Genomic DNA, 25,479 nt, shown 5'->3' with positions numbered 1-25,479 from the left:
AGTGTCCGCCCTGAGATCGGTAGGTTGTGAGTTCAAACCCCGGCTGAGTCATACCAAAGACTATAAAAATGGGACCCATTACCTCCCTGCTTGCACTCAGCATCAAGGGTTGGAATTGGGGGTTAAATCACCAAAAATGATTCCCGGGCGCGGCCACCGCTGCTGCCCACTGCTCCCCTCACCTCCCAGGGGGTGATCAAGGGTGATGGGTCAAATGCAGAGAATAATTTCGCCACACCTAGTGTGTGTGTGACAATCATTGGTACTTTAACTTTAAAAAGTATTGATTTTGAATCGAGAATCGTTTTGAATTGAGAACGGATTCTGAATCCAATCGTTACCCCCAAGAATCGAATCGAATCGAATCTTGTAGTGCCCAAATATTCACAGCCCTACTATTTACCACCAGTTATTTGGATCTTAGTAAATTAGTTCCAATGTGTACTAGCCCTACTAAAAGGCCTAAAATTTTTTGCAGCGCTAGCTCTTTCCATTCCATGTGCTGTTATTATGTCATCATGCGCTTTACAGCATGTATTCCCAAATTCATCACCCCTTGCGACTAACTTTCATTCTCCAGCTATCTAGTTTCCCCTCTTTTTCTGGTTGTTTTTTCTGTCCATTGTCTGACTTCCCTTTGATTTGGGCCGTTGTGTCTGTCTCCTTGTCTTCCTTTTTCCACCCTCGCCCCCCTTTATCCCACATGTCTCCTTTTGGGGTGATAAGCCGAGGGAGCGCGATGTCCTGAAGACATTGCGGTTGGTGAGTGGGACTGAAGCATGCGCGGTTGAGCGGCATGGAGACGTGGTGGATGTTGACCAGGGGGTACGTGTGGATGCCCTCATAACCCACTAACATGCGAGTGTGCTGTGGCCACTTAGGAGTGTAGAGACAATCCCATCATGTTATGTCATTAGATGCATTAGCAGACATTAAAGTCTCTGTATCACATTTGAGTGCTACTGATCAATATAGAGGATCTTTCCTTGTCATGCATTTTCTGCATTACCTTTCCACACAATTTTCCAAATTTAATGAGACATTTTTCATCTTCCACAATACTGTTTGTTTAGACATGGCCGAATGCAGCACCCAATCTTTTAGGTGTTCTGCATCCGTGCTTCACTGCATTTTCCATTTTACCCTCTCTTGCGATGTGTGCTATACCTGAGAGTCAGCTATTGAAATAGTGCAGAGAAAATAGACATAAGCATCCTTTTTATGCATAAAACTACTTGCACATTCAGAGCATGTTCTTCAGAGGTGGAATTGGTGGAAAATGTTGTTTATTAGAAGTTTTTTTTTTTAACGTGTGTTCTCCTTTGTCGATCAGTGAGTAAGATTGTGGAAGTCCTTTCTATATCTACAGTGCATCCGCAAAGTATTCACAGCGCTTCACTTTTTCCACATTTTGTTACGTTACCTTATTCCAAAATGGAATAAATTCATTTTTGTCCTCAAAATTCTACACACAATACTGCATAATGACAATGTGAAAAAGTTATTTTAGAAATTCTTGCAAATTTAATAAAAATAAAAGACTACATATGCGCATGCGCATACGTATTCACAGCCTTTGCCATGAAGCTTTCACAAATATTTCATTGTCTATGTCTTTACTGTGTATATATTTGAACAGTGTTTATGTTGTGTACAAGGTGTATTTATAATATGTTGTGTAAAGGAAATGTCATATTTCTATGAAGCTCATCTTGTATTTGAGATTGTTTATAGGGTTAGGCGAAATAAGTGCTCAACTTCAGCCTAAAGCCTTTTGGTCTGTAAAATTGTCAATTTATGAATGTAAAACTGTTTGTTTGTTTTGTTAGACAACTGACCAAAGAAATAATATTAATAAAATAAAAAATAAAAAGCTCAAAAGTGAGCTCAGGTGCATCCTGTTTAAAGTTTAAAGTTCAAAGTTTAAAGTACCAATGATTGTCACACACACACTAGGTGTGGCGAAATGTGTCCTCTGCATTTGACCCATCCCCTTGTTCACCCCCTGGGAGGTGAGGGGAGCAGTGGGCAGCAACGGTGCCGCGCCAGGGAATCATTTTTGGTGATTTAACTCCCAATTCCAACCCTTGATGCTGAGTGCCAAGCAGGGAAGTAATGGGTCCCATTTTTTGGTATGACTCGGCCGGGGTTTGAACTCACAACCTACCGATCTCAGGGCGGACACTCTAACCACTAGGCCATTGAGCAACTGATCATCCTTGAGACATACCAACAATTTGATTGAATTTAGCCTGTAGTAAATTCAGTGAGGTAGACATGATTTGGAAAAGCTATTACCTCTCTATATATAACAGACCTGGGCATTCTGCGGCCCGGGAGCCACATCCGGCCCTTTGTGCATCCCTGTCCGGCCCGCGTGAGGCCAATAATAAATTACAAAATAAATTTGAAAAAGTATCTATGTCGAGTGTGCAATACAACGGTGCTGCTTTTGTTTTGAAAAGCGTTATTTGTATTACTTCTGTGTGGACGTATGCACGTGAGTGAATGTGAACAGCGGCAATCACAAATTACAAAATAAAGTTTAAAAAACATCTATGTCGTGCGTGCAATACAACTGTGCTGCTTTTATTTTGAAAAGTGTTATTTATGGGCGTATGTCCGGGTGTAACCTGTGAGTGAAGGTGCACAGCGACAAGTGATGAGAGCTAAAAAGAGAAAAGTTGATGACGAATGCTGTGTTTTCAACAAGACATGGACTGTGGTACACAGCTTGCTGTGTTTAAAGAATATAATTTGAATCGCCACTACATGACGAAGCACAAGGAAAAATACCGGAATCTGTCTGATGAAGCGCGCGCAAGGGAGGCTGATGCGTTGATGGTAAAACTGCAAACCCAACAAGGACTTTTTCCCATATTTCCCACCCCCAGAATGCAGCCGTCAGGACAAGTTTCGTCATTTCTCACAAAATCGCCAGAAAAAGTAAGGCGTTTTCTGACGGAGAGTTTATTAAGGAGTGCTTATTGGACTCTGTTGCGCTGATAATGTTTGTGCCGGATAATGCACCCCCGGCGTAGAATGCACCCCCTGACGGGAGTGTTATATCAACTAAAGCCCACACTTAAAGTTTTCACGTGCAAGATTTAATCTATTTAAAAAAGTTATTTAATAAGAAGCCAAAGGTGCGAAAACAACAATGTTCGTGTTAGAGGAGTTGTGAATGAATGAAATATCAAATCCGTGCTGCAGTCTGCAGGTGTACCTAATGTTGTGGCCCAGCAGCGACTGCAGCACGGATTTCATATTTCATTCATTCACAACTCCTCCAACACGAACATGATTGTTTTTGCACTTTTGGCTTCTTATTAAGTAACTTTTTTAAATAGATTAAATCTTGCACGTGGAAACTTTAAGTGTGGGTTTTAGTTGATATAACACTCCCGTCAGGGGGTGCATTCTACGCCGGGGGTACATTATCCGGCACAACACCTGAAACTTGGAGCTTCAGCTGAAGAACAGAACAGCCGACTTTGACTGTTTTTCGCTGACTTTGGATGAGAGCTGTGATGTACGTAACACCGCCCAGCTGCTCATCTTCTTACGTGGGATAACTACTGACTTTCAAATCACGGAGGAGCTGGCAGCCATGCAGTCAATTAAAAGGGACAACCACAGGTAATGACTTGTTCACATAGGTAAATGCGTGTTTGGACATGTTAGGACTGAAATTGGACAAGCTGGCAGGTGTGACAACAGATGGTTGTCCAAATCTGACGGGGAAAAATGTTGGACTTTTAAAGAGGATGCAGGATAAACTCTGTGCAGAAATTGACATTTTTGCATTGTATTGTACATCAGGAAGTGTAGTGTAAGACAGTGTTAAAAATAAAACCATCAAAAGCAATCTGCTGTTGTATAAAGTTAAGTTAGGTTAAATGAAAGTATTATTATTATTATTAATCATTATTATTATTATTATTATTATTATTTATCTTACGGTATATCAAAAATAATACTGAGCAAAATTTAATTGAAATGTTGTCGATGTGGCCCTCCAGCAGTGCTCGGGTTGCTCATGTGGCCCCCGGTAAAAATTAATTGCCCACCCCTGATATATAAGGTCCCACACTCGACAATTCATGGCAGAGTACAAACCAAGAATGAAGTCTAGGAAATGTTATTTATTCCACTTTGGAATAAGACTGTAACATACCTAAATGTGGAAAAAGTGAAGCGCTGTGAATACTTTTTGAAAGCGATGTACATGCTCCTCAACTTTATTTTGTATTTTGATATGTCCACAGAAACAAACTGATCACTTTTCTCTCTTCCTCCTGTCTGCAGCCTCGGGAGAGAGGAAGGATGCGCTTCCACAGGCTCCAGAATGTACAAATTGCGCTGGATTATTTAAAGAGAAGACAGGTAGGTCTGAACGTCCAATAGCTTTTAAATTAACTGTAAGGGTGGCGACTTGTTCACCCCCCGTGACCCTGACAGGGACAAGCGGTAGAAAATGGATAGATGGATGGATGTGCATTCAATAGAAACATTGAAAGTAACAGCTGTGGCTGTAGGCAACCTATCGACATATTTTTTTAAATAATTAACTCCACGAGATGGCAGCTGCATTTGAAGTACACAGTCGTAGATAGAGACAGTCACTGTGTTTCCATTGTAGTTTTTCGCCATTTGAAAGCGATATTTCTAAAATTTTGACAAAGACTTGTACCGTATTTTTCTGACTATAAGTCGCTCCGGAGTATAAGTCGCATCGGCCGAAAATGCACAATAAAGAAGAAAAAAAAAACATATACTGTATAAGTCGCACTGGAGTATAAGTCGCATTTTTTGGGGAAATTTATTTGATAAAACCCAACACCAAGAATAGACATTTGAAAGGCAATTTCCATCCATCCATCCATCCATCTTCTTCCGCTTATCCGAGGTCGGGTCGCGGGGGCAGCAGCCTAAGCAGGGAAGCCCAGACTTCCCTCTCCCCAGCCACTTCGTCCAGCTCCTCCCGGGGGATCCCGAGGCGTTCCCAGGCCAGCCGGGAGACATAGTCTTCCCAACGTGTCCTGGGTCTTCCTCGTGGCCTCCTACCGGTCGGACATGCCCTAAACACCTCCTTAGGGAGGCGCTCGGGTGGCATCCTGACCAGATGCCCGAACCACCTCATCTGGCTCCTCTCGATGCGGAGGAGCAGCGGCTTTACTTTGAGCTCCCCCCGGATGGCAGAGCTTCTCACCCTATCTCTAAGGGAGAGCCCCGCCACCCGGCGGAGGAAACTCATTTCGGCCGCTTGTACCCGTGATCTTGTCCTTTCGGTCATAACCCAAAGCTCATGACCATAGGTGAGGATGGGAACGTAGATCGACCGGTAAATTGAGAGCTTTGCCTTCCGGCTCAGCTCCTTCTTCACCACAACGGATCGATACAGCGTCCGCATTACTGAAGACGCCGCACCGATCCGCCTGTCGATCTCACGATCCACTCTTCCCTCACTCGTGAACAAGACTCCGAGGTACTTGAACTCCTCCACTTGGGGCAAGATCTCCTCCCCAACCCGGAGATGGCACTCCACCCTTTTCCGGGCGAGAACCATGGACTCGGACTTGGAGGTGCTGATTCTCATCCCAGTCGCTTCACACTCAGCTGCGAACCGATCCAGTGAGAGCTGAAGATCCTGGCCAGATGAAGCCATCAGGACCAAATCATCTGCAAAAAGCAGAGACCTAATCCTGCAGCCACCAAACCGGATCCCCTCAACGCCTTGACTGCGCCTAGAAATTCTGTCCATAAAAGTTATGAACAGAATCGGTGACAAAGGGCAGCCTCGGCGGAGTCCAACCCTCACCGGAAACGTGTCCGACTTACTGCCGGCAATGCGAACCAAGCTCTGACACTGATCATACAGGGAGCGGACCGCCACAATCAGACAGTCCGAAACCCCATACTCTCTGAGCACTCCCCACAGGACTTCCCGAGGGACACGGTCGAATGCCTTCTCCAAGTCCACAAAGCACATGTAGACTGGTTGGGCAAACTCCCATGCACCCTCAAGGACCCTGCCGAGAGTATAGAGCTGGTCCACAGTTCCACGACCAGGACGAAAACCACACTGTTCCTCCTGAATCCGAGGTTCGACTATCCGGCGTAGCCTCTTCTCCAGTACACCTGAATAGACCTTACCGGGAAGGCTGAGGAGTGTGATCCCACGATAGTTAGAACACACCCTCCGGTTCCCCTTTTTAAAGAGAGGAACCACCACCCCGGTCTGCCAATCCAGAGGCACTGCCCCCGATGTCCACGCGATGCTGCAGAGTCTTGTCAACCAAGACAGCCCTACAGCATCCAGAGCCTTAAGGAACTCCGGGCGGATCTCATCCACCCCCGGGGCCTTGCCACCGAGGAGCTTTTTAACTACCTCAGCAACCTCAGCCCCAGAAATAGGAGAGCCCACCACAGATTCCTCAGGCACTGCTTCCTCATAGGAAGACGTGTTGGTGGGATTGAGGAGGTCTTCGAAGTATTCCCTCCACCGATCCACAACTTCCGCAGTCGAGGTCAGCAGAACACCATCCGCACCATACACGGTGTTGGTAGTGCACTGCTTCCCCTTCCTGAGGCGGTGGATGGTGGTCCAGAATCGCTTCGAAGCCGTCCGGAAGTCGTTTTCCATGGCTTCCCCGAACTCCTCCCATGTCCGAGTTTTTGCCTCCGCGACCGCTGAAGCCGCACACCGCTTGGCCTGTCGGTACCTGTCCGCTGCCTCAGGAGTCCCATGAGCCAAAAGAACCCGATAGGACTCCTTCTTCAGCTTGACGGCATCCCTCACCGCCGGTGTCCACCAACGGGTTCTAGGATTACCGCCACGACAGGCACCAACTACCTTGCGGCCACAGCTCCAATCAGCCGCCTCGACAATAGAGGTGCGGAACATGGTCCACTCGGACTCAATGTCCAGCACCTCCCTCGTGACATGTTCAAAGTTCTTCCGGAGGTGGGAATTGAAACTCTCTCTGACAGGAGACTCTGCCAGACGTTCCCAGCAAACCCTCACAATGCGTTTGGGCCTGCCAGGTCTGTCCGGCATCCTCCCCCACCATCGCAGCCAACTCACCACCAGGTGGTGATCGGTAGAAAGCTCCGCCCCTCTCTTCACCCGAGTGTCCAAAACATGAGGCCGCAAATCCGATGACACAACTACAAAGTCGATCATAGAACTGCGGCCTAGGGTGTCCTGGTGCCAAGTGCACATATGGACACCCTTATGCTTGAACATGGTGTTCGTTATGGACAATCCGTGACGGGCACAAAAGTCCAATAACAAAACACCACTTGGGTTCAGATCCGGGCGGCCATTCTTCCCAATCACGCCTCTCCAGGTTTCACTGTCGTTGCCAATATGAGCGTTGAAGTCCCCCAGTAGAACGAGGGAATCACCCGGGGGAGCACTCTCAAGTACTCCCTCGAGTGAATCCAAAAAGGGTGGGTACTCTGAGCTGCTGTTTGGCGCGTAAGCGCAAACAACAGTCAGGACCCGTCCCCCCACCCGAAGGCGGAGGGAAGCTACCCTCTCGTCCACCGGGTTGAACTCCAACATGCAGGCTCTGAGCCGGGGGGCAACAAGAATTGCCACCCCAGCCCGTCGCCTCTCACTGCTGGCAACGCCAGAGTGGAAGAGAGTCCAGCCCCTCTCGAGAGAACTGGTTCCAGAGCCCTTGCTGTGCGTCGAGGTGAGTCCGACTATATCCAACCGGAACTTCTCTACCTCGCGCACTAGCTCAGGCTCCTTCCCCCCCAGCGAGGTGACGTTCCACGTCCCAAGAGCTAGCTTCTGTAGCCGAGGATCGGACCGCCAAGTGCCCTGCCTTCGGCTACCGCCCAGCTCACATTGCACCCGACCTCTATGGCCCCTGCTATGGGTGGTGAGCCCATTGGAGGGGGGACCCACGTTGCCTCTTCGGGCTGTGCCCGGCCGGGCCCCATGGGGACAGGCCCGGCCACCAGGCGCTCGCCATCGTGCCCCAACTCCGGGCCTGGCTCCGGAGGGGGGCCCCGGTGACCCGCGTCCGGGCGAGGGAAATCTGAGTCTCGGTTCTTGCATTTCCATAGAAGTCTTCGAGCTGCTCTTTGTCTGATCCCTCACCTAGGACCTGTTTGTCTTGGGAGACCCTACCAGGGGGCATGGAAGCCCCCGGACAACATAGCTCCTAGGATCATTGGGACACGCAAACTCCTCTACCACGTTAAGGTGGCAGCTCAGAGAGGAGTGAAAGGCAATTTAAAATAGATAAAGAATAGTGAACAACAGGCTGAATAAGTGTACGTTATATGACGCATAAATAACCAACTGAGAACGTGCCTGGTATGTTAACGTAACATATTATGGTAAGAGTCATTCAAATAACTATAACATATAGAACATGCTATACGTTTACCAAACAATCTGTCACTCCTAATCGCTAAATCCCATGAAATCTTATACGTCTAGTCTCTTACATGAATGAGCTAAATAATATTATTTGATATTTTACGGTAATGTGTTAATAATTTCACACATAAGTCGCTCCCGAGTATAAGTCGCACCCCCGGCCAAACTATGAAAAAAACTGCGACTTATAGTCCGAAAAATACGGTAGATGTTTTCATCAAAGGGTGATTCACGTCATGAGCCGTAATTCTGGTAAAATCTCATCCCGGGAGACTCCACTTTGAGGAAGATACTGCGGGTCAACCTCTACTAGCGAGACTGTTTCCTCTTGTTAATACAACCTAAAGTGTTGGTTGTACTTTATTCAAATACGATGTGAATGCATTGGCCGTTAATTCTTGTTTACTTGCTTGTTTGCACCCATAATTAATTTATACATAATTCCCTTAAAAAAAACCAACAGAAATTTAGGAAACATCACCGGCAGTGTCCAGTATCCACTATTAATTTCAGTCACACTGGTTGAACATTTTTTTTGTTAACAAATTACTGAATCGATTTCAACTCACTGAATTGTTTCGAATCTAAAAAAAATAGCCCTGAATCGTATCGACAACCAGAAATTCTGAATCGAATTAAATTGTTGTTAGAACGAATCGTTACTCCCCTAGTGTTATGCATAAATGCTTCCAATAGTATCCCTATAAACAACTCTAAGTAGAGCATTTGCAGTAATTAGGGACCGCAATGTCCCTTTGGGACAGAGGACCCTATTGTAATTGTAAGGTTTTATTATTATTATACCGGCTGCCTCTTTGAGCTGTAATTTGACCCCTTTAACATGCTTCAAAACTCACCAAATTGGACACACACATCAGGACTGGCGAAAATTGCAACCTAATAAAAAAAACAAACCCCAAAACTCAAAATTGCGCTCTAGCGCCCCCTAGGAAGAAAACACAGACAAAACCGCTCCTAGGAAGAAAACACAGACAAAACTGCCTGTAACTTCCAGTAGGAATGTCGTAGAGACATGAAACAAAAACCTCTATGTAGGTCTCACTTAGACCTACATTTCATAAATTGACAACCCCCAGCAAAAATCAACAGAAAGTTTGCAATTCCCCCTTCAAAACAAACGTTTTGTAAAAACCGGTCACCTTTTTTCAAACATTATCTCCTCTGAGCACGTTTGTCGTGTCGGCTTCAAACTAGCACAGGAGAGAGATTGAACCCTTCTGATTAAAAGTTGACAAAAGAGTTTTAATTACTGCTCCGGTTTGGATTTTATGTGCCGTCAAAGTCGGTCCCGTCCATCGCTGCTTGCAGCTTTAATTGCTATTATTTTTATCAACGGTATCTTTCAAAAATTTTATAAATTAGTATTTTATTTAAATAGGAAGCTACATATAATGTGTTATTATAGCTTAATTTTCACATGTGTCTTTTTTGCTGATGTGATTAAACTCGCAGTTTTCCCCCTTTGCAGTTTGTCATTTAATAAGTACTTCATAAATACATTAATAAAGGCTTAATTGGCCACATGCGTGGACAGCACCTTGTAGCTCTTATTTCCACACTGCTGATTTGGGGTCTAATGGCCGCTTATGTGGACACTTATACTGCCATCTGGTGGTGTCAGAAGAGTATAACATACAATGGAATTTGGAAAAAAAAAGTGTAAAAATAAGAATTAGCATGTCACTAAACATGAAGTACACGTCTGTGTACTTATGGACTAAGTACATCATATCAAAAGATGATTCTTAGTTTTTATTCTAATTAGGGTCCAATAAGCCCAAATAGCAAAGAAAAATTAAAAAAAGCATGTAAAAAAACCAGATTGGGCCTTAAGAGGTTAATTTACAATTTTAAACAAATGATAGGGATTTTTTTCTTTAATGTATGTGAGCTACAACAATGTAATTGAAAAGTAGCTCTATGTTCAGCTTTATTTGAATACATTCACTATTTGTACAGTGTATAATATTTCTGTTATTACAAACAGTACATAACAGTCATTCGCTATGTACAAACTAGACAAAGCACATAGATAAATATGCAATCTTTAATAGTCCTATGAGGGAAATTAGGGATGCTAGAATAATTATCTCGAGAGAAAAACAGTCTTTATGAATTTTGCATCGCACCACGCTGTGTGCATACATTATTATTTGGCCGGAGGCTTTATAGGTTTTTTTCTGAAGTAACGGCTCCTTAAGGAGTGCTGCCGTCTTTTAAATCCCATAAGTGGGTTTTGTGATTGGCCTCCCTTCCCCCATCGTAGTCAGTGTGCGATGATGTGAGCGCAGGGCGACTCAGCTGTTGCCACATGTGACGCCAGGCTGCAGACAAAGGAGTCATAGATGTGCATAAAGCAGACGCTGCATTGTCTCCACTGTAATAATGCAACAAATGCAGCCACACACTGATTATTTATCTCAGAATTGAGTAATTTTTCTTGCCTGGCATGGTTAAACAAATGTTTCTAGATATTTACCCATTATTCTGCCTTCTGATAGTTCAGGCAGCATCCTTTTTAGAAAGGGGCCTCCATTGCCTCAGACTAGAGACAATTGTGCCACCTTGTGTACAAACTGTGAAATGTGTTGTCACACTGTAATGTACAGTACTTGATACACACCCATACTAGTAAATGAGCAAATAATGTGTACACATGTTGTGCATTATGTGTTGTATGAATCAATCAATCAATCATCCATCCATTTTCTACCGCTTATTCCCTTCGGGGTCGCGGGGGGCGCTGGAGCCTATCTCAGCTACAATCGGGCGGAAGGCGGGGTACACCCTGGACAAGTCGCCACCTCATCGCAGGGCCAACACAGATAGACAGACAACATTCACACTCACATTCACATTCATCAATCAATCAAAGTTTATTTATATAGCCCTAAATCACAAATGTCTCAAAGGGCTGTCACATTTTTGAAACTTTTAACTGATCTTTCTTCCTCATTAGGTCAAACTTGTAAATATCAGGAATGATGACATCACAGATGGCAACCCCAAACTGACCCTGGGATTGATCTGGACCATAATATTGCACTTTCAGGTCAGTGAGATCTTTTCATGGACAATTTGTTGTTTATTCCGTTGTCAATCGATTGCTCAATACTAACATAATGTTCTAGGGCAGTGGTTCTCAAACGTTTTTTCACCAAGTACCACCCCAGAAATCCCTTGGCTCGCCAGGTACCACCATAATGACCAACATTAAAATACAGTAGCGTAGTAGGTCTAAGTATTCATTAAAAACAAGGCAGATGCTTTATTCGACAAGTATATTTAATATATTTGTCAAGGACTCTAGAAAGAGGTTCCGCAGCCTCCGTAGCAGAACCTCCAGGTTCTGTAACAGCTTCTTCCCTCGGGCCATAAGACTCTTGAACGCATCATAATAATCTCCTCAATTCCCCCCCAAAAATGGATTATCTCGCCGGAATATAAAGACAATATAACATACATCCATAAACGTGGATGCATATGCAAAAGTGCAATATATTTATCTGTACAGTAATCTATTTATTTATATCTGCACCTTATTGCTCTTTTATCCTGCACTACAACGAGCTAATGCAAAACATTTTCGTAGTTATCTGTACTGTAAAGTTCAAATTTGAATGACAATAAAAAGAAGTCTAAATCTAAGTCCAAGTGTAACATTACATAATATTACACACAGTTTGAACAGTCACACTATGTTTGAATATTTAATTAAGTGATTCTTTGGCGTACCACTAGATGGAGCCCGTGTATCACTAGTGGTGAGCGTACCACGGTTTGTACGATATGTGCTTCTGTGAAATATGTTGCATACAATCAATTAATGACAGCATTGTATGCTAAGGATTGTTTCAGAGGCGGATATTTAGAATTGTAATAATGATCTGGACTTGTAGAAAACACAACTCATGACGTGTCTTGCACAATAGTCCGAGGTCATGTCAAAAAGTTCGCTGGTCTCTCTAGAATGTATTTACACAAACCAATAGTCTTACTAAAAGTACACGTTTTTGGTACCGCTCCAGTTTGCGTTGGAGTCTTCAGGGATGGGCTCATATTTCCCTTTCAATATTCCTGCAAATGCTCTCTCGGATAGTGCACTGAGTTAATATCCATACGCATGCCAGGAATGTAAATGTTAGAAAATAATTCTGCTTATCACTCCTGGCTCTTTCTGTCTGGCACGGACTGTTGATATCTTTCAGACTTCTTTAAGTCTGCATAGAAAAAAGGTCATGCACAATAACAGAAGTAGTTCAGCGCTTGTTTTCTTTATATTGGATGTTTGATATTTGTTCAATATAACTTTTGCCCGGTTTAGTTTATTTGCTCTGTAATTATGGAAAACAAATAATGCTTATGTGACATTATACTAATACAGATATAATTTGATTTGAAACAGTAATTACTTATCTAAATATTTTAAAGACAAAACACAGTTAAGTACAGTGCAGGCCAAAAGTTTGGACACACCCTCTCTCATTCACAACACAACTGATGGTCCCAACCCCATTGATAAAGCAAGAAATTCCACTAATCAACCCTGATAAGGGTGACTACCATTTCAGGTGACTACCTCTTAAAGCTCACCGAGAGAATGCCAAGAGTGTGCAAAGCACTAATCAGAGCAAAAGGTGGTTGTTTTGAAGAAACTAGAATATAAAACATGTTTTCAGTTATTTCACCTTTTTTTTTGTTAAGTACATAACTCCACATGTGTTAATTTATAGTTTTGATGCCTTCAGTGACAATCTTACAATGTAAATAGTCATAGAAATAAAGAAAACGCATTGAATGAGAAGGTGTGTCCAAACTTTTGGCCTGTACTGTACATTTTATACAATTGGGATACAAGAAAATATAAATTAAAATCAACATGTGTCATGTATAAATATTGTACATCGTGTTTTAAGTACTGTTTTAACGTGAGTAAAAATGCTTTTCTTTCAATATACATAATAACAAAAAGGGTAATATTTAAAAAATGGATAGCTGTTGATAGTCCAACTCATACTGACTGGTACACACAAGCTATGGAGATGATATCAGTAGAACAAACTGCATTTAGTGTAGCTAATAATGAGTCATATATTGGAATATGGGATCCATTATTTAAATTTGTTTCAACTAATAAATGAACCAAAATATGACTTATTATATCTTTGTGGAAAATGTTGGACGCGGTGTGTTGTCGGGCTTATGGGGTGTGATGCAAGTAAGTGTAAGCCACTGTGACACACTATTGTTCATTTCTAATTTTTTTAGTATTTTTTATTAATGTTTTTAATGATGATATCAATGAGGGTTTTTTAATCACTGCTATTTTGAAATTGTTACTAATATTGATGCTGTTGTCGATAATGTTCATTTTTGTTTCACTACATTTGGATTTGTGTGTCCTCAATTGCTTTCAATTGCTCTGTTTATTGTTGTTCTTAATGTTGCTGGGACGGGTTTGGTTTTGGAATTGGATTGCATTGTTGTGGTGTTGTTGTGTATTGTTTTGTTGATTGATTAATTCATAAAAAAACAAACATGGATCAAGGTGGATAGTGGTGCCGATTTTGATCTGTATGGATACACGTTCAACTACATTAATAATAAAGAAAGAAAAAAAACAGTACTGTTTTCTTACCATTTCAACATTTGTCGGGGGTAGACAGGTTTTTTTTCTCCTATTGACGGAGGTGTCTCTTGTTTTGTGTTTCCATCAAAATTGTCGTGACAGGTTTGAACAATATTATTACCTGTATTATGTATTATTTCCTGACCAGCGTTCTACTTCCTGTCTTCCTATGTTTCCCAGCCGCTTTACTTCTGTCTTGAGCACCTGCCCCCAGTTTGTAATTAGGACACTCACCTGCTGGCAATCATTAATAAGTCCAGATGGACCATTAGCTTTGTTAGTGTTTTTAATTAAATACATTTTTACTTGCACTTTGCCTGCCGTCTCTGCATCCTCGGATCCCTACCAACTATAACACTCATTCTCTATATTGTGCTATTATGATACTTTTCATACAATTCCCTACTTGGGAAGACATTGAGTTAGGATGTTGCTGTAGCACCAGTATGCATCTGTGTGTCTTTGAAGAACTACAGACATATTGTTACTCAGGCCTAAGCATGCTTGGTGATGGTGCCAACACCTGCTACACCCAGTCTCACGCAAGCCCTCCAGCAGTCCATCCTGCAAAGTTGGGCCTGTCCCTTCTTGATTTCTAGGGTTTACAGGGCGCGTCAGGAGAAAGCACAGAGCCCATTTCACACCAAAATACATTCTAAAGGCACTGAAGATTGACACTATTACATGCTCTTGTTTTATTGGCTCGGGCTAATGAAACCTGTTATTTTGTCTTAAGCACGCGTACTGATGTTCTCTTGCTGTTGTAGACCTTGGATATTAATGAACTCAGAGCGTCGTGCCGGCTGCACTTTTTGACGTTTCTCAGTTGAACCTTTGTAAAGGTGATATTATCTTGCATACGGATGAGTGCCCGCAGATAAGATTTGATTTCACACAACTGCAGTGCGTGTTATTCACACTATCACTTTGAGTGTGTTCGTGCAGCGGATTAAAACCTGACAATGCACTTTTTTTAATGTCTGGTTTGTTTTGCCCTGACGTGCGGTTTTCCAGAGTTCCATCTGTGGCTCGTGGGACTCAAATCTCAAATCCTGTTTACACATTCACTAAATGAATGGGTTGGCAATCCAAAATGTTGAAAGAGCAATATTGGCCCAAAAATACGAAAAAATATAAAAATCTGTCTGGAGTCCCAAAAAATTAAAAGCTTTATATACTGTAAGTCTTAAAAATGAAGGCAAAACATGATGTTGAAATGTAATATTTATTCTACATATTTTTGCAACATTAGAAAACATTAATACAACTGAGACGTCTCAGAGGGTGAGATTACTCCCGGAAATGACTGGCTTTGAATGGCCAAAGGTATAGATATGTGTGTCCAAGTTAAAAGAAACAACAGGCTGTCTTCTTCAAATGTTTTTTTTTACAATATTTGCATGTTTTAACGTTTGCTATTTATCAGAATTGCAGCCAATATTACATACAGATAATGTGTCATGAGCATGCATATATAAATTAAATACACAGAGGACATAAGTTAAGGAAATGAAATGAACTCAAATATACCTGCAAATGAGGCATAATGATGCAATGTTTACATACAGCTAGCCTAAATAGCATGTTAGCATCGTTTAGCTTGCAGTCATGCACTGACCAAATATGCTTGATTAAGTCAAGAACGTCAACAAAGCTGACCTTTGTGCATTCACGCACAGCATTTGTCATGTTCTGTGGTCTGGATTATGTTTTGTTGTTTTTCTGCTAGTTTTGGACTCCAATAGTTCCTGTTTTTGTGCACCCTGGTTTGTTTTAGTTTCCATGACAGCTCATTAGTTTCACCTGCCTCATTTGTTTGGACTCACGCACCTGTTGTTAATCATGACATTATTATTTAAGCCTGTAGTTTCCAGGTAGTCGGCCTGGCGACATTGCTCATTTCATGCTCTGTACTGATTCTTTCCATGCCATAGTTTCATGCTCGTTCCATGCCTTGCCACAGTAAGTTTTTGTTTATTCAAGCCACAGTCTAGTGAAGTTTTTTAGTTTCATGTTTCATGTCACAGTTAGCGAGTTTTTCATGTCCTGAGTTTTTTTGCTTTTGCTTTCATGTGCGTTAGGCACGCTCGCCTTCGGGTTGTTTTTTGTTCCTTAGCCAAGTTGTGCCTCCGCTGTGAGCGCCTTTTGTTTGTACCTTTTTAGTCAAAAATTGAATCATGTATTTACCTGCAAGCCTTGTCCGGTCCTGTCCGTTTGCATCACGGGAAAACAATCCTCGCAGTAAGCTGCGTCGTAATAATCCACGTCATGACAGCATTAAAAGTTTGGTGGACAAAATGAGACAAAGAAGGCGTGGCATGAAGCACGTCTTTCTGTGGCAGCGTCGGAGAAAGTTATACATGTAAACAAACTACAGTTCAAGGACACCTGATATTAGTAGGAAAAAACTTGCTAAATGCTCTCATCTGTGAAGCATGTTTAATATAAACTGTGGGAGTTCTAACAATTAGGAAGGTTTGTGTCATGTTTGTCCTCCTACAGAAACCATATTTAAAAAATATATTTTTGCCCCCATCTTTTTCCTTTCTTCATACCGCTCTAGAGCTGCGGGTTGCCGACCCTTACCTTGGTTAAACATAATTTAACTGACACAATGGCAGTATGCCATTGTGAGTGTGAGAAAAATATTGAGTAACTAGATGAGGCAATTCCTGAAGGAATTGCGTGTGAATGATCCAATGCTGAAGTTGAACTGAAATCCTGGAATTTTTTTAGAATTGTTGAAGTAGAGCACACAAGTCCCAAACAGGCTAAATATTTTGAAGTTGGAACAGTTTGAATCAAATGAAAAATGTGGGAGTTGTGGAACTTTGAAGAATGTCCCATTGATTTCAATGGGAATTTCCAAACAATTGGGGAATTTCGGGAAATACGGGAATTTTTTGGAAAATGGTAAAAAGAAAACTTTAATGGTCTGAATGAGTTGAAATGGTTGGTGTTGGAATTGTTCAAATCGGTCGAGAAATGTTGAAGTCGTAACATGTTGAATTGGGAAATGGTATTACAGAATTCCTGGAATTTCGGGACAACCGGGAATTTTTCCAGTTCAAAAAACAACTTAATTTCTTGTCCTGATTAAGAGAAATGTTTTGACCGTGGAACAGTTTAAATGCGTTGAAAAATGTAGAAGGAGTAGTCACCAGAAAAAAGGGTGGAAATAAGGCTTTGGAAAACCAGGAATTCTGGAAAATCCTGGAATTTTTTTAAACTTGGAAAAAAGGTGGTTTAAATTTCCAGGATGGTGGAATGTGTTGAAGGTGGAATGGTTTGAATTGGTTGAAAAATGTGGAAATGGTGAAAGTTGGAAAAATGGCCAATTCATTTTGAATGGGAAAAACGTCCCGGAAAACCTGGACTTCTGGGAAATCTGGGAATTTTTGGAATTTGTCAAGGGAAAGCCCGCGATTCCCGAATAGGCTGAACAGTTTGAAGTTAGAACGGTTTGAATCGGGTGAAAAATGTGGAAAGTGGAGCGTGCCAAAATCTGAAGAAGAAGAAGAAGAAGTTAATAAATAGATGAATTTTGGTGTAGAAAACCATATGCGTGAATGCTTGGGAGCATTCACACAACTAATCTAAAAGAGTCTTAATAATAAAAATTTTAATATATAGGGATGTTACAATCAAGGTTTGATTCTGCCGATTTCGATGCCGATCACCCATGAGTGAGCTTGGCCGATATCAATATTGATAAAACACCGATCACATGTTTTAACTGTACATTTTTTAATTTTTTCATGGTGATTGCTATTGACAACTTCACAATATTAACACTATATTTAAACAATTTTTTACACAATATTTTAGCTTTTTGAGAAATGTTGTTCTCAAACTGTTCGACAATTTGCTCACGCATGTGTTCCCAAAGTAGTGACCCTCGCCCCATCCTTGTTTGTGAGTGACTGAGCATTTCATGGAAGCTGCTTTTATACCCAATCATGGCACCCACCTGTTCCCAATTAGCCTGTTCACCTGTGGGATGTTCCAAATAAGTGTTTGATGAGCATTCCTCAACTTTCTCAGTCTTTTTCGCCACTTGTGCCAGCATTTTTGAAACATGTTCCAAATAAGCTCATATTTGCAAAAAATAACAACGTTTTCCAGTTCGAACGTTAAGTATCTTGTCATTGCTTTCTATTCAATTGAATATAGGTTGAAAAGGATTTGCAATTCATTGTATTCTGTTTTTATTTACGATTTACACAACGTGCCAACTTCACCGGTTTGGGGTTTTGTATTATTACATTCAATTGTGTGAGCGAATTAAAGTAAAAGTACAAAATAACTAAACAAAAAACAACTGCATTAGATCTGGCAGGTGTTCCTAATAAAGTGGCCACCGTGTTATGTTGTTGTTTGAACTGTGCTGATTGTCAGGTGACTTTGACCGTAAGCACACAGTTAATTTGAGCCCAGATGCATGACTGCATTATATTTGCTGTATGCATATTCTATGCTAAAGGAATATGGTCGTTATTTGCGTTGGCTGGTACCGATTGTGTCATTCTGACGTATTGGTCACATATGGCAAATCACTTCCTGCTCTGAGCTGTTCAGATAAAAGAGTTTGCTTTAACCACAGGGTGTGAAAGCCACCTCCGACTCTGCCATTGTATTCGTCTTGATTAAAAAGACAAAGGGAAAGCTCTCTTGGATTTTGCCGGTGCTGCTCATGTCCGACAGCCGGCTGTGACTCTGTCAGGCTCAACTTGCTGAGGTAAAACCTCTCACCAGCCTGACATGACCTCATCATATACACAAATTCAGGGAAACCCAGCGGGCACCCGCATTTGCGTTTGCTTAGACGAGAGTCGACCGACCAGGCCACCAAACTGGTCTGTGCACAAGTTTTCTTCCTTGCTCAGCTGAGAGCCGCAAACACGTGGACTGCGTGTGTGCATTTATGATGTTTGTGCTGGATTACGTAGCTCGGGAAGTGTTTCAAAGGTCAGAATGGATTCTGTCACACGTGAAAAGAAAGCGAGATGGTCACTGAAAGGAAACACTAACTCCGGCTCAGTGGCTTCCTGTCAGTAGAATTATTTGGAATTTGGATTATTCGCTGGAGCTTTTAAAGGACTTTAGGAATTATGGGAAATACTTGCGGCTGTGTGCGGGCTCCGAAGGAAGAATGCTACATAGACCCCAAGAACGCTCCGCTGAGGCCCGGGACCGAAGAGCTTAAAGGTCGTCACTACTTTCAGAGGAAGAAACACAAACCCGCTGACTTCCATGCTTTTGAATCTGGCCAGAGTGACCTCCCGGAGAACTTCACACTGGAGGTAGAAAAACATCTCAGCAGTGAAAGCAGCAATAACCCAGCTGTCCAGTTTTCAAGAGAAGTACCGGCAAATCCCTCCAAAGGACTTCTTGGTGACACCTTAACTGGAGTCTCTGGTGACTATCCCAGTGTTAACGGCAGCAGGTCAAAGGAGGATCACAATCTTCATAAAACCACCTCTGGACGTGTCCCAGCTAAGGATGATCTACTTGTTAAGAAGCTTCTGAGGCGCCAACTCAGGAGGGCCGTTAGTTTCGGGGCAGTGGAGCACATGTTACACACTCTGAGGGGCAATGATGGACATGTGAGTGAGGAAACAATAAACTGGATCGTTTTGGAATCTCAGCTACATAGGAGGACCAGACGCAAGACCTACACTTGCTCTGGTTACATTGATCATGCGGAATGTATGATCGATACAGGTCAACAGGAGGTAAACAGATCATACATATTTTTTTATTTCTATCTTAAGAAAACCTTAGCGAGGTTGATAATTTGGATTTTTTGATATCTGTCATTTTGTGCACACCCGTGAATATTCAATACAGTCAATAACCAATTTAACATGTTTTGGTTATGGTATTGGTTTATTTCGAACATGCATACAGTTACAATATGGTACATCACATTTGAACAGTTTCTCCTTGGGCTTGTGGTGGCGGATATCTGCTTTTTCTCACGCTGTGAATGCTTTTCGTGACCTTTGATTCTAATGTTGGTCATTATTATTATTATTATGAGTAAAAGTTGTCTATATTGTCACTAGTTGCACATACGCTTAACACATGTTAGTTGGAAAGACTGCAGTTGTACCTTCACTATGTAGTCAGTTTTATTACAAAGGCTAAACAGGTGCGCAATATGGTCAAGTGCCTTCTGATAATGTGCCAAGAGGAATATGGCGGCGGTATTCATGGTAATGTTCATTGACGTGTCAAATAGGGCTTTCTTACCCATGCTAACTGAGCAGTATTTAGTACTGTATGGGCCTGATTTGCTAAAGGTTTGTGTGTACTAAAACAAATGAAAACTTCATAGCACACGCACAGCTGATCTACTAAACGTGTGCAAAGTGGATTGCGTCTTTAGAGTGTGAAGAATAAGGAGTGCAATCTCATTTTGTGTCTCTGTCTTTGTGAATATTAGGGCTGCGAATCTTTGGGTGTCCTACGATTCGATTCAATATCGATTCTTGGGGGTCACTGTGACGATCTGTCACTTCATTTCAGTTTGTTCCCACACAACTGATGACGATGATTATTTCCTCTTTCTTAGCTACTAGTTCTCACGCTAGGCTATTTTGGTTTGCTAGCTCCCACGCTAGCCCTTTTGTTTTGCCTTTTGTGCTACGTGCATGTCTTTTTGTTTATTCATCACATGATTTATATTTTAAATAAATCATACTACCTGCAAGCTGTGTCCGAAGCCGTCTGCATCCCTGGGAGAACCACACCCGCATCACTATGCGACCACGTCGTTACAGTCACGATTCGATTCAAAATCGATTTTTTTTTCTCGATTCAATGCGATTCTCGATTCAAAAAATATATTTTCCCGATTCAAAACGATTCTCTATTCATTCAATACATAGGATTTCAGCAGGATCTACCCCAGTCTGCTGACATGCAAACAGAGTAGTAGATTTTTGTAAAAAGCTTTTATAATTGTAAAGGACAATGTTTTATCAACTGATTGCAATAATGTAAATTTGTTTTAACTATTAAATGAACCAAAAATATGACTTATTTTATCTTTGTGAAAATATTGGACACAGTATGTTGTCAAGCTTATGAGATGCGATGCAAGTGTAAGCCACTGTGACACTATTGTTCTTCTTTTTTTTTTTTATATAAATGTCTAATGATAATGTCAATGAGGGATTTTTAATCACTGCTATGTTGAAATTGTAACTAATATTGATACTATTGTTGATAATGTTCATTTTTGTTTCACTACTTTTAGATTGTTCTGTGTCGTGTTTGTGTCTCCTCTCAATTGCTCTGTTTATTGCAGTTCTGAGTGTTGCTGGGTCGGGTTTGGTTTTGGAATTGGATTGCATCGTTATGGTATTGCTGTGTATTGTTTTGTTTGATTGATTCATTAAAAAAATAAAAATAAAAAATTTATGAAAAAAACATTTTTTTAAAATGGGAATCGATTCTGAATCGCACAATGTGAGAATCGCGATTCGAATTCGAATCGATTAATTCCCACACCCCTAGTGAATATGCAGAATATATGCTGATTAGCAAAACAGACACAACACTGGCAGGAGAAGATGCAAATATATTATACAGCACACGCAATGTCATTTATCAACATTCATCACCGTTTTGCGAGCACTATTTAACGTTTTATTTATTACCTCCTAAAAGTATGTGCAAACTGACAGTTATGCACACGGTTGCGGGATCGGTGCTTGCGCTGTGCTTGCGCCGCAAAGACAGACGAGGTACAGAGAATGTGTGTTGTTTATTGTTTATTGAATGGATCCCCATTAGCTGACGCCAAGGCGACTGCTAGTCTTCCTGGGGTCCATATAGGAGCATACAAAATAAAAATACAAAGAATACCTGCATTACCAAACATAATATAGATCATTCATCTGAGAGGATGTTTTTTTTTTTTACTTTACTGCAATGGTTTCACCAAATGATATACATTGCATCCAAAAAGCACTCACAGGGCTTCACCTTTTCCACATTTTACAGCCTTATTCTAAAATGTACTGTGTGTTAACCTATTTGCAAGGTCTGTCAGAATTTAAAAAAATATTAGAAATATTGTCCTTACATCCTTTAATAATTTTATACTGCATCCCGGGTGAATTAAGGGGCTGACTAAAACAATTTCTAATAATTTGTTTTGGTGTCTGCCGGCGTTTTTAGAAAATATATCGTCAACATATCTCTAGTATTAAAAAAAACCTCTTTAAACTACGTATTTTATGCATCTTGAGCACAGTAAGTGCAGCCTCTCTACCATGAGCGCATCTGCAGTGCACCAAAAAACGCGGGTTTCATTGTGGATGCACCGGTCTGCTTCTAAAATGCCCATAAAAAGTGGTACCGTACATGTCTGCTGCTTGTTTGATAGCAAAACGCCACAGCATGATAACATGAATGTGCAGTAAAATGATCGCGTGTCTCCACGATGAAAGCTGCGTAGTACACGCAAAAACCTCATCTAAATAAGGCGGTCTGCACCAGTTATGATTAGCTTGTGGAATGTTAGTAGATCGCACGCAAACATGCTCACTAATAGTACGCATAATTTCATAGATTGCACACGCTGTTTAGCACGTGGTATTTAGATCTTAGTAAATTAGGCTCTTAGTCGCTGTATTTAGCGAGTAGTGGTACTTATGAAAAGTGAAAGAGAGGTGTATCTAGTACAGTGGTGTCAAAGTCAAGGCCCGCAGGCCAGATCCGGCCCACGATTGAATTATCTATGGCCCCCGGATGATATTTGATTGTTATTAGATTGGTATTGACCCCATCAAGTCATAAAAATGGGGTCCCACCGTAAATTTTTGGGGTCCCATTTTTTTGTATCCGTTTTTGAAAACAAATGCATTATCCTGTTATATCTCACATTCGATATTGTGTTTTGGAATAAGGTTGTCATAAACGTTACTTAATTCATTTAAAAAAAATTATACAAAAGAAAACCACATTTTATGCATATGTAAATTTATTCAGTTCTAAACATTCATTTACTTTCTTCTTTCCTTCATGGATCTAAACTTTACCACTGCCGGTATTTGTTTCTATTATTTATTGTAATATTTTCAGAATGTGTTTGTTCTATTTCTGGCCAAAGTAAGACAAAGAAAACAATATAAAGTTGTCTTTATTTTTTAGTTTTAATGCCAGGATTTTAATAGTCCGGTGCACAAATGAGTTTGACACCCCTGATCTAGTCTGTTCATCCATCCATTTTCTACCGTTTGTCCCTTTTTTGTTGTGCATTTATTCAATAATCAAATACAAGCTGTCACGAAAGTATTCACCGTGCCAGTAAGAGCAGAGATCTGCCACCACAATCCCTAGGATTGCAGAAAACATTTATCCCTTCCATAAATTACAATCACAAAAACACAGCTTAGACACACTCCTCTGTCGTTTGGTAACACTTTGAGCATCACCTGCTTACTTATTTCACCAGGAAGGCAAAATGTGACCTGAATGCTGCTCTTTTTTATAAGCCTGTGGCAAATTATAGTAATAAAATAAACAAAAACACCCGAGCAAAATTAGAGGAAAAAGGCATAACATATTGAGGAAAAGGCTGAAATGTTGATACCAATAACGAATAACAACACACATATTTGTATTTAAATGTATTTATCAGCCTATTTCATTACAAATGATGTCATAATATCATCATATAGAGGGAATATTGACAACAATATTGTTAGTTTCATACACTGCAAGGCTTCACGTCACTGCTGTTCTTTTTCGAATGTAAGATAGTTACCGTAACTATGATTGTTACTTATGACCAATTTAACATGGTATTGTTTGTTTTGATATACTGGAAGGCTGTCGATCATTGTTGCTCTTTTTTAAATGTATAATTACATCTCGGCAGCTGCTATTGTAATTTGAATTCTGAGCAAAAAGATGTTGAAGCACAGTGATCTTAAATATTGACAGTTTGAAACAGTTTTCAATAAAGTTGTGGATTTTAAATCCACAACTTTATTGAAAAGTTTATTGAAAATGTGTTCATTTTCTTTTATTTTTATCGCGATATCGGAGAAGTATCAATAATCGTGGAAACTCATAGGTATTGGTATTAAGACAGATATGATTTAAAGGTCCCACATTGATCAGTGTATGTTTTGGACAATAATATTTTTGTTTTATCAATGAGAATTGAAACAGACAAAACGATTGGTTTATTAGAATTTTCTTTTGGCATATAAATAATAACATTCTAAATAAAAAAATCTTATTTAAAGTACATCAAATACAATTTAAAAGCTAAGGGTTCTTCTTTTTGTTATTTCGAGTCCAAAAATAATAACTGGATCCATAAAAAGTCAGATTTTAATTTTATATATCGTATAACAAAAATAAAAATGACCAGTCAGCAGAAACAAAAGACTGACCAAAAACAGATGTGACTGTATTTCATATTCTGATAACGGAACCCAAAGTTGTTGTTTCAAGACAAGACCTCGGTCTGGCCTGTAGTGGTGTTGTATCCTGCGTATTAATTATAAACATATTGGATAGGTTGATTGGCAACACTAAAAATTGGCCCTAGTGTGTGAATGAGAGTGTGAATGTTGTCTGTCTATCTGTGTTGGCCCTGCGATGAGGTGGCGACTTGTCCAGGGTGTACCCCACCTTCCGCCCGATTGTAGCTGAGATAGGCTCCAGCGCCCCCCGCGACCCCGAAGGGAATAAGCGGTAGAAAATGGATGGATGGATGGATGGATGGATGGTCCATGATCCTCTGGTGTTTCTGATGCAGGATACAATACCAGACTGTTTTTTTTTCCTACAAACCAGTCCGCTTTCATGTCTTGAGGTAGCAACATCCGTTTCCGGTGTCGGGAAAAAAAACTGTTTTTTGGTCTGTTTATTTGTTTCTGCTGACTTGTGATTTTTTCTGTTTTTTTCCATTGAATATATAATCCAACTGTTTTTTGTAGTCACTACTTCTTTTTTGTTTTTCAATTCCCTTTCATAAAACGAAAATCCAATGAAAAAAAAATACATTGACCTACATTTTACTATTTTTGGGAGATTTTTAAGTCCCACAATAGTGTATTGGAAATGTTTTATTTAAACTTAAAGCTAAAATTTAGAGTTTAAAAGTGCGTTCAGTAAACCTTACTGAGAACATTGTGATGATCCGTTGCCCGGATCATGTTTGGTTTTAGTTTAAGACTCCCTTAGTTCTGTTTCAGCACCCCTGGGTTTGTGTTTCTTGGTTGTCATGGGTGTTGATTATTTTCACCTGCCTCTGATTAGTGTTCGGGATACTCACCTGCTCCCGGGCACTAATCAGAGAGCTGCTTATTCCTGTTTTTCACCACACACTGTTTGTGTATATCTTGCTTCTGGTGCCTATGCCTGTTTATATTTTGATTCCTGTGCTAAGTTTCGCCTT

The 25,479-nt window shown here is 40.9% G+C and overlaps 1 protein-coding gene across 1 annotated transcript in view; it reads left to right on the top strand.

The window, feature by feature from the left end:
• Nucleotides 1–25,479, top strand: part of dst (dystonin) — a 245,852-nt gene that overhangs the window by 78,645 nt on the left and 141,728 nt on the right. Inside the window, exons 7-8 of the mRNA XM_061958270.2 lie at nucleotides 4,309–4,386; nucleotides 11,382–11,474. Coding sequence (XP_061814254.1) covers nucleotides 4,309–4,386; nucleotides 11,382–11,474 — 171 coding nt within the window. The remainder of the gene's footprint in view (nucleotides 1–4,308; nucleotides 4,387–11,381; nucleotides 11,475–25,479) is intronic.

The sequence above is a fragment of the Nerophis lumbriciformis genome, linkage group LG02 (genome assembly GCF_033978685.3).
Source record: "Nerophis lumbriciformis linkage group LG02, RoL_Nlum_v2.1, whole genome shotgun sequence".
In the NCBI taxonomy this organism is placed as follows: Eukaryota; Metazoa; Chordata; class Actinopteri; order Syngnathiformes; family Syngnathidae; genus Nerophis; species Nerophis lumbriciformis.
This window is presented reverse-complemented; position numbering and strand designations above follow the sequence as displayed.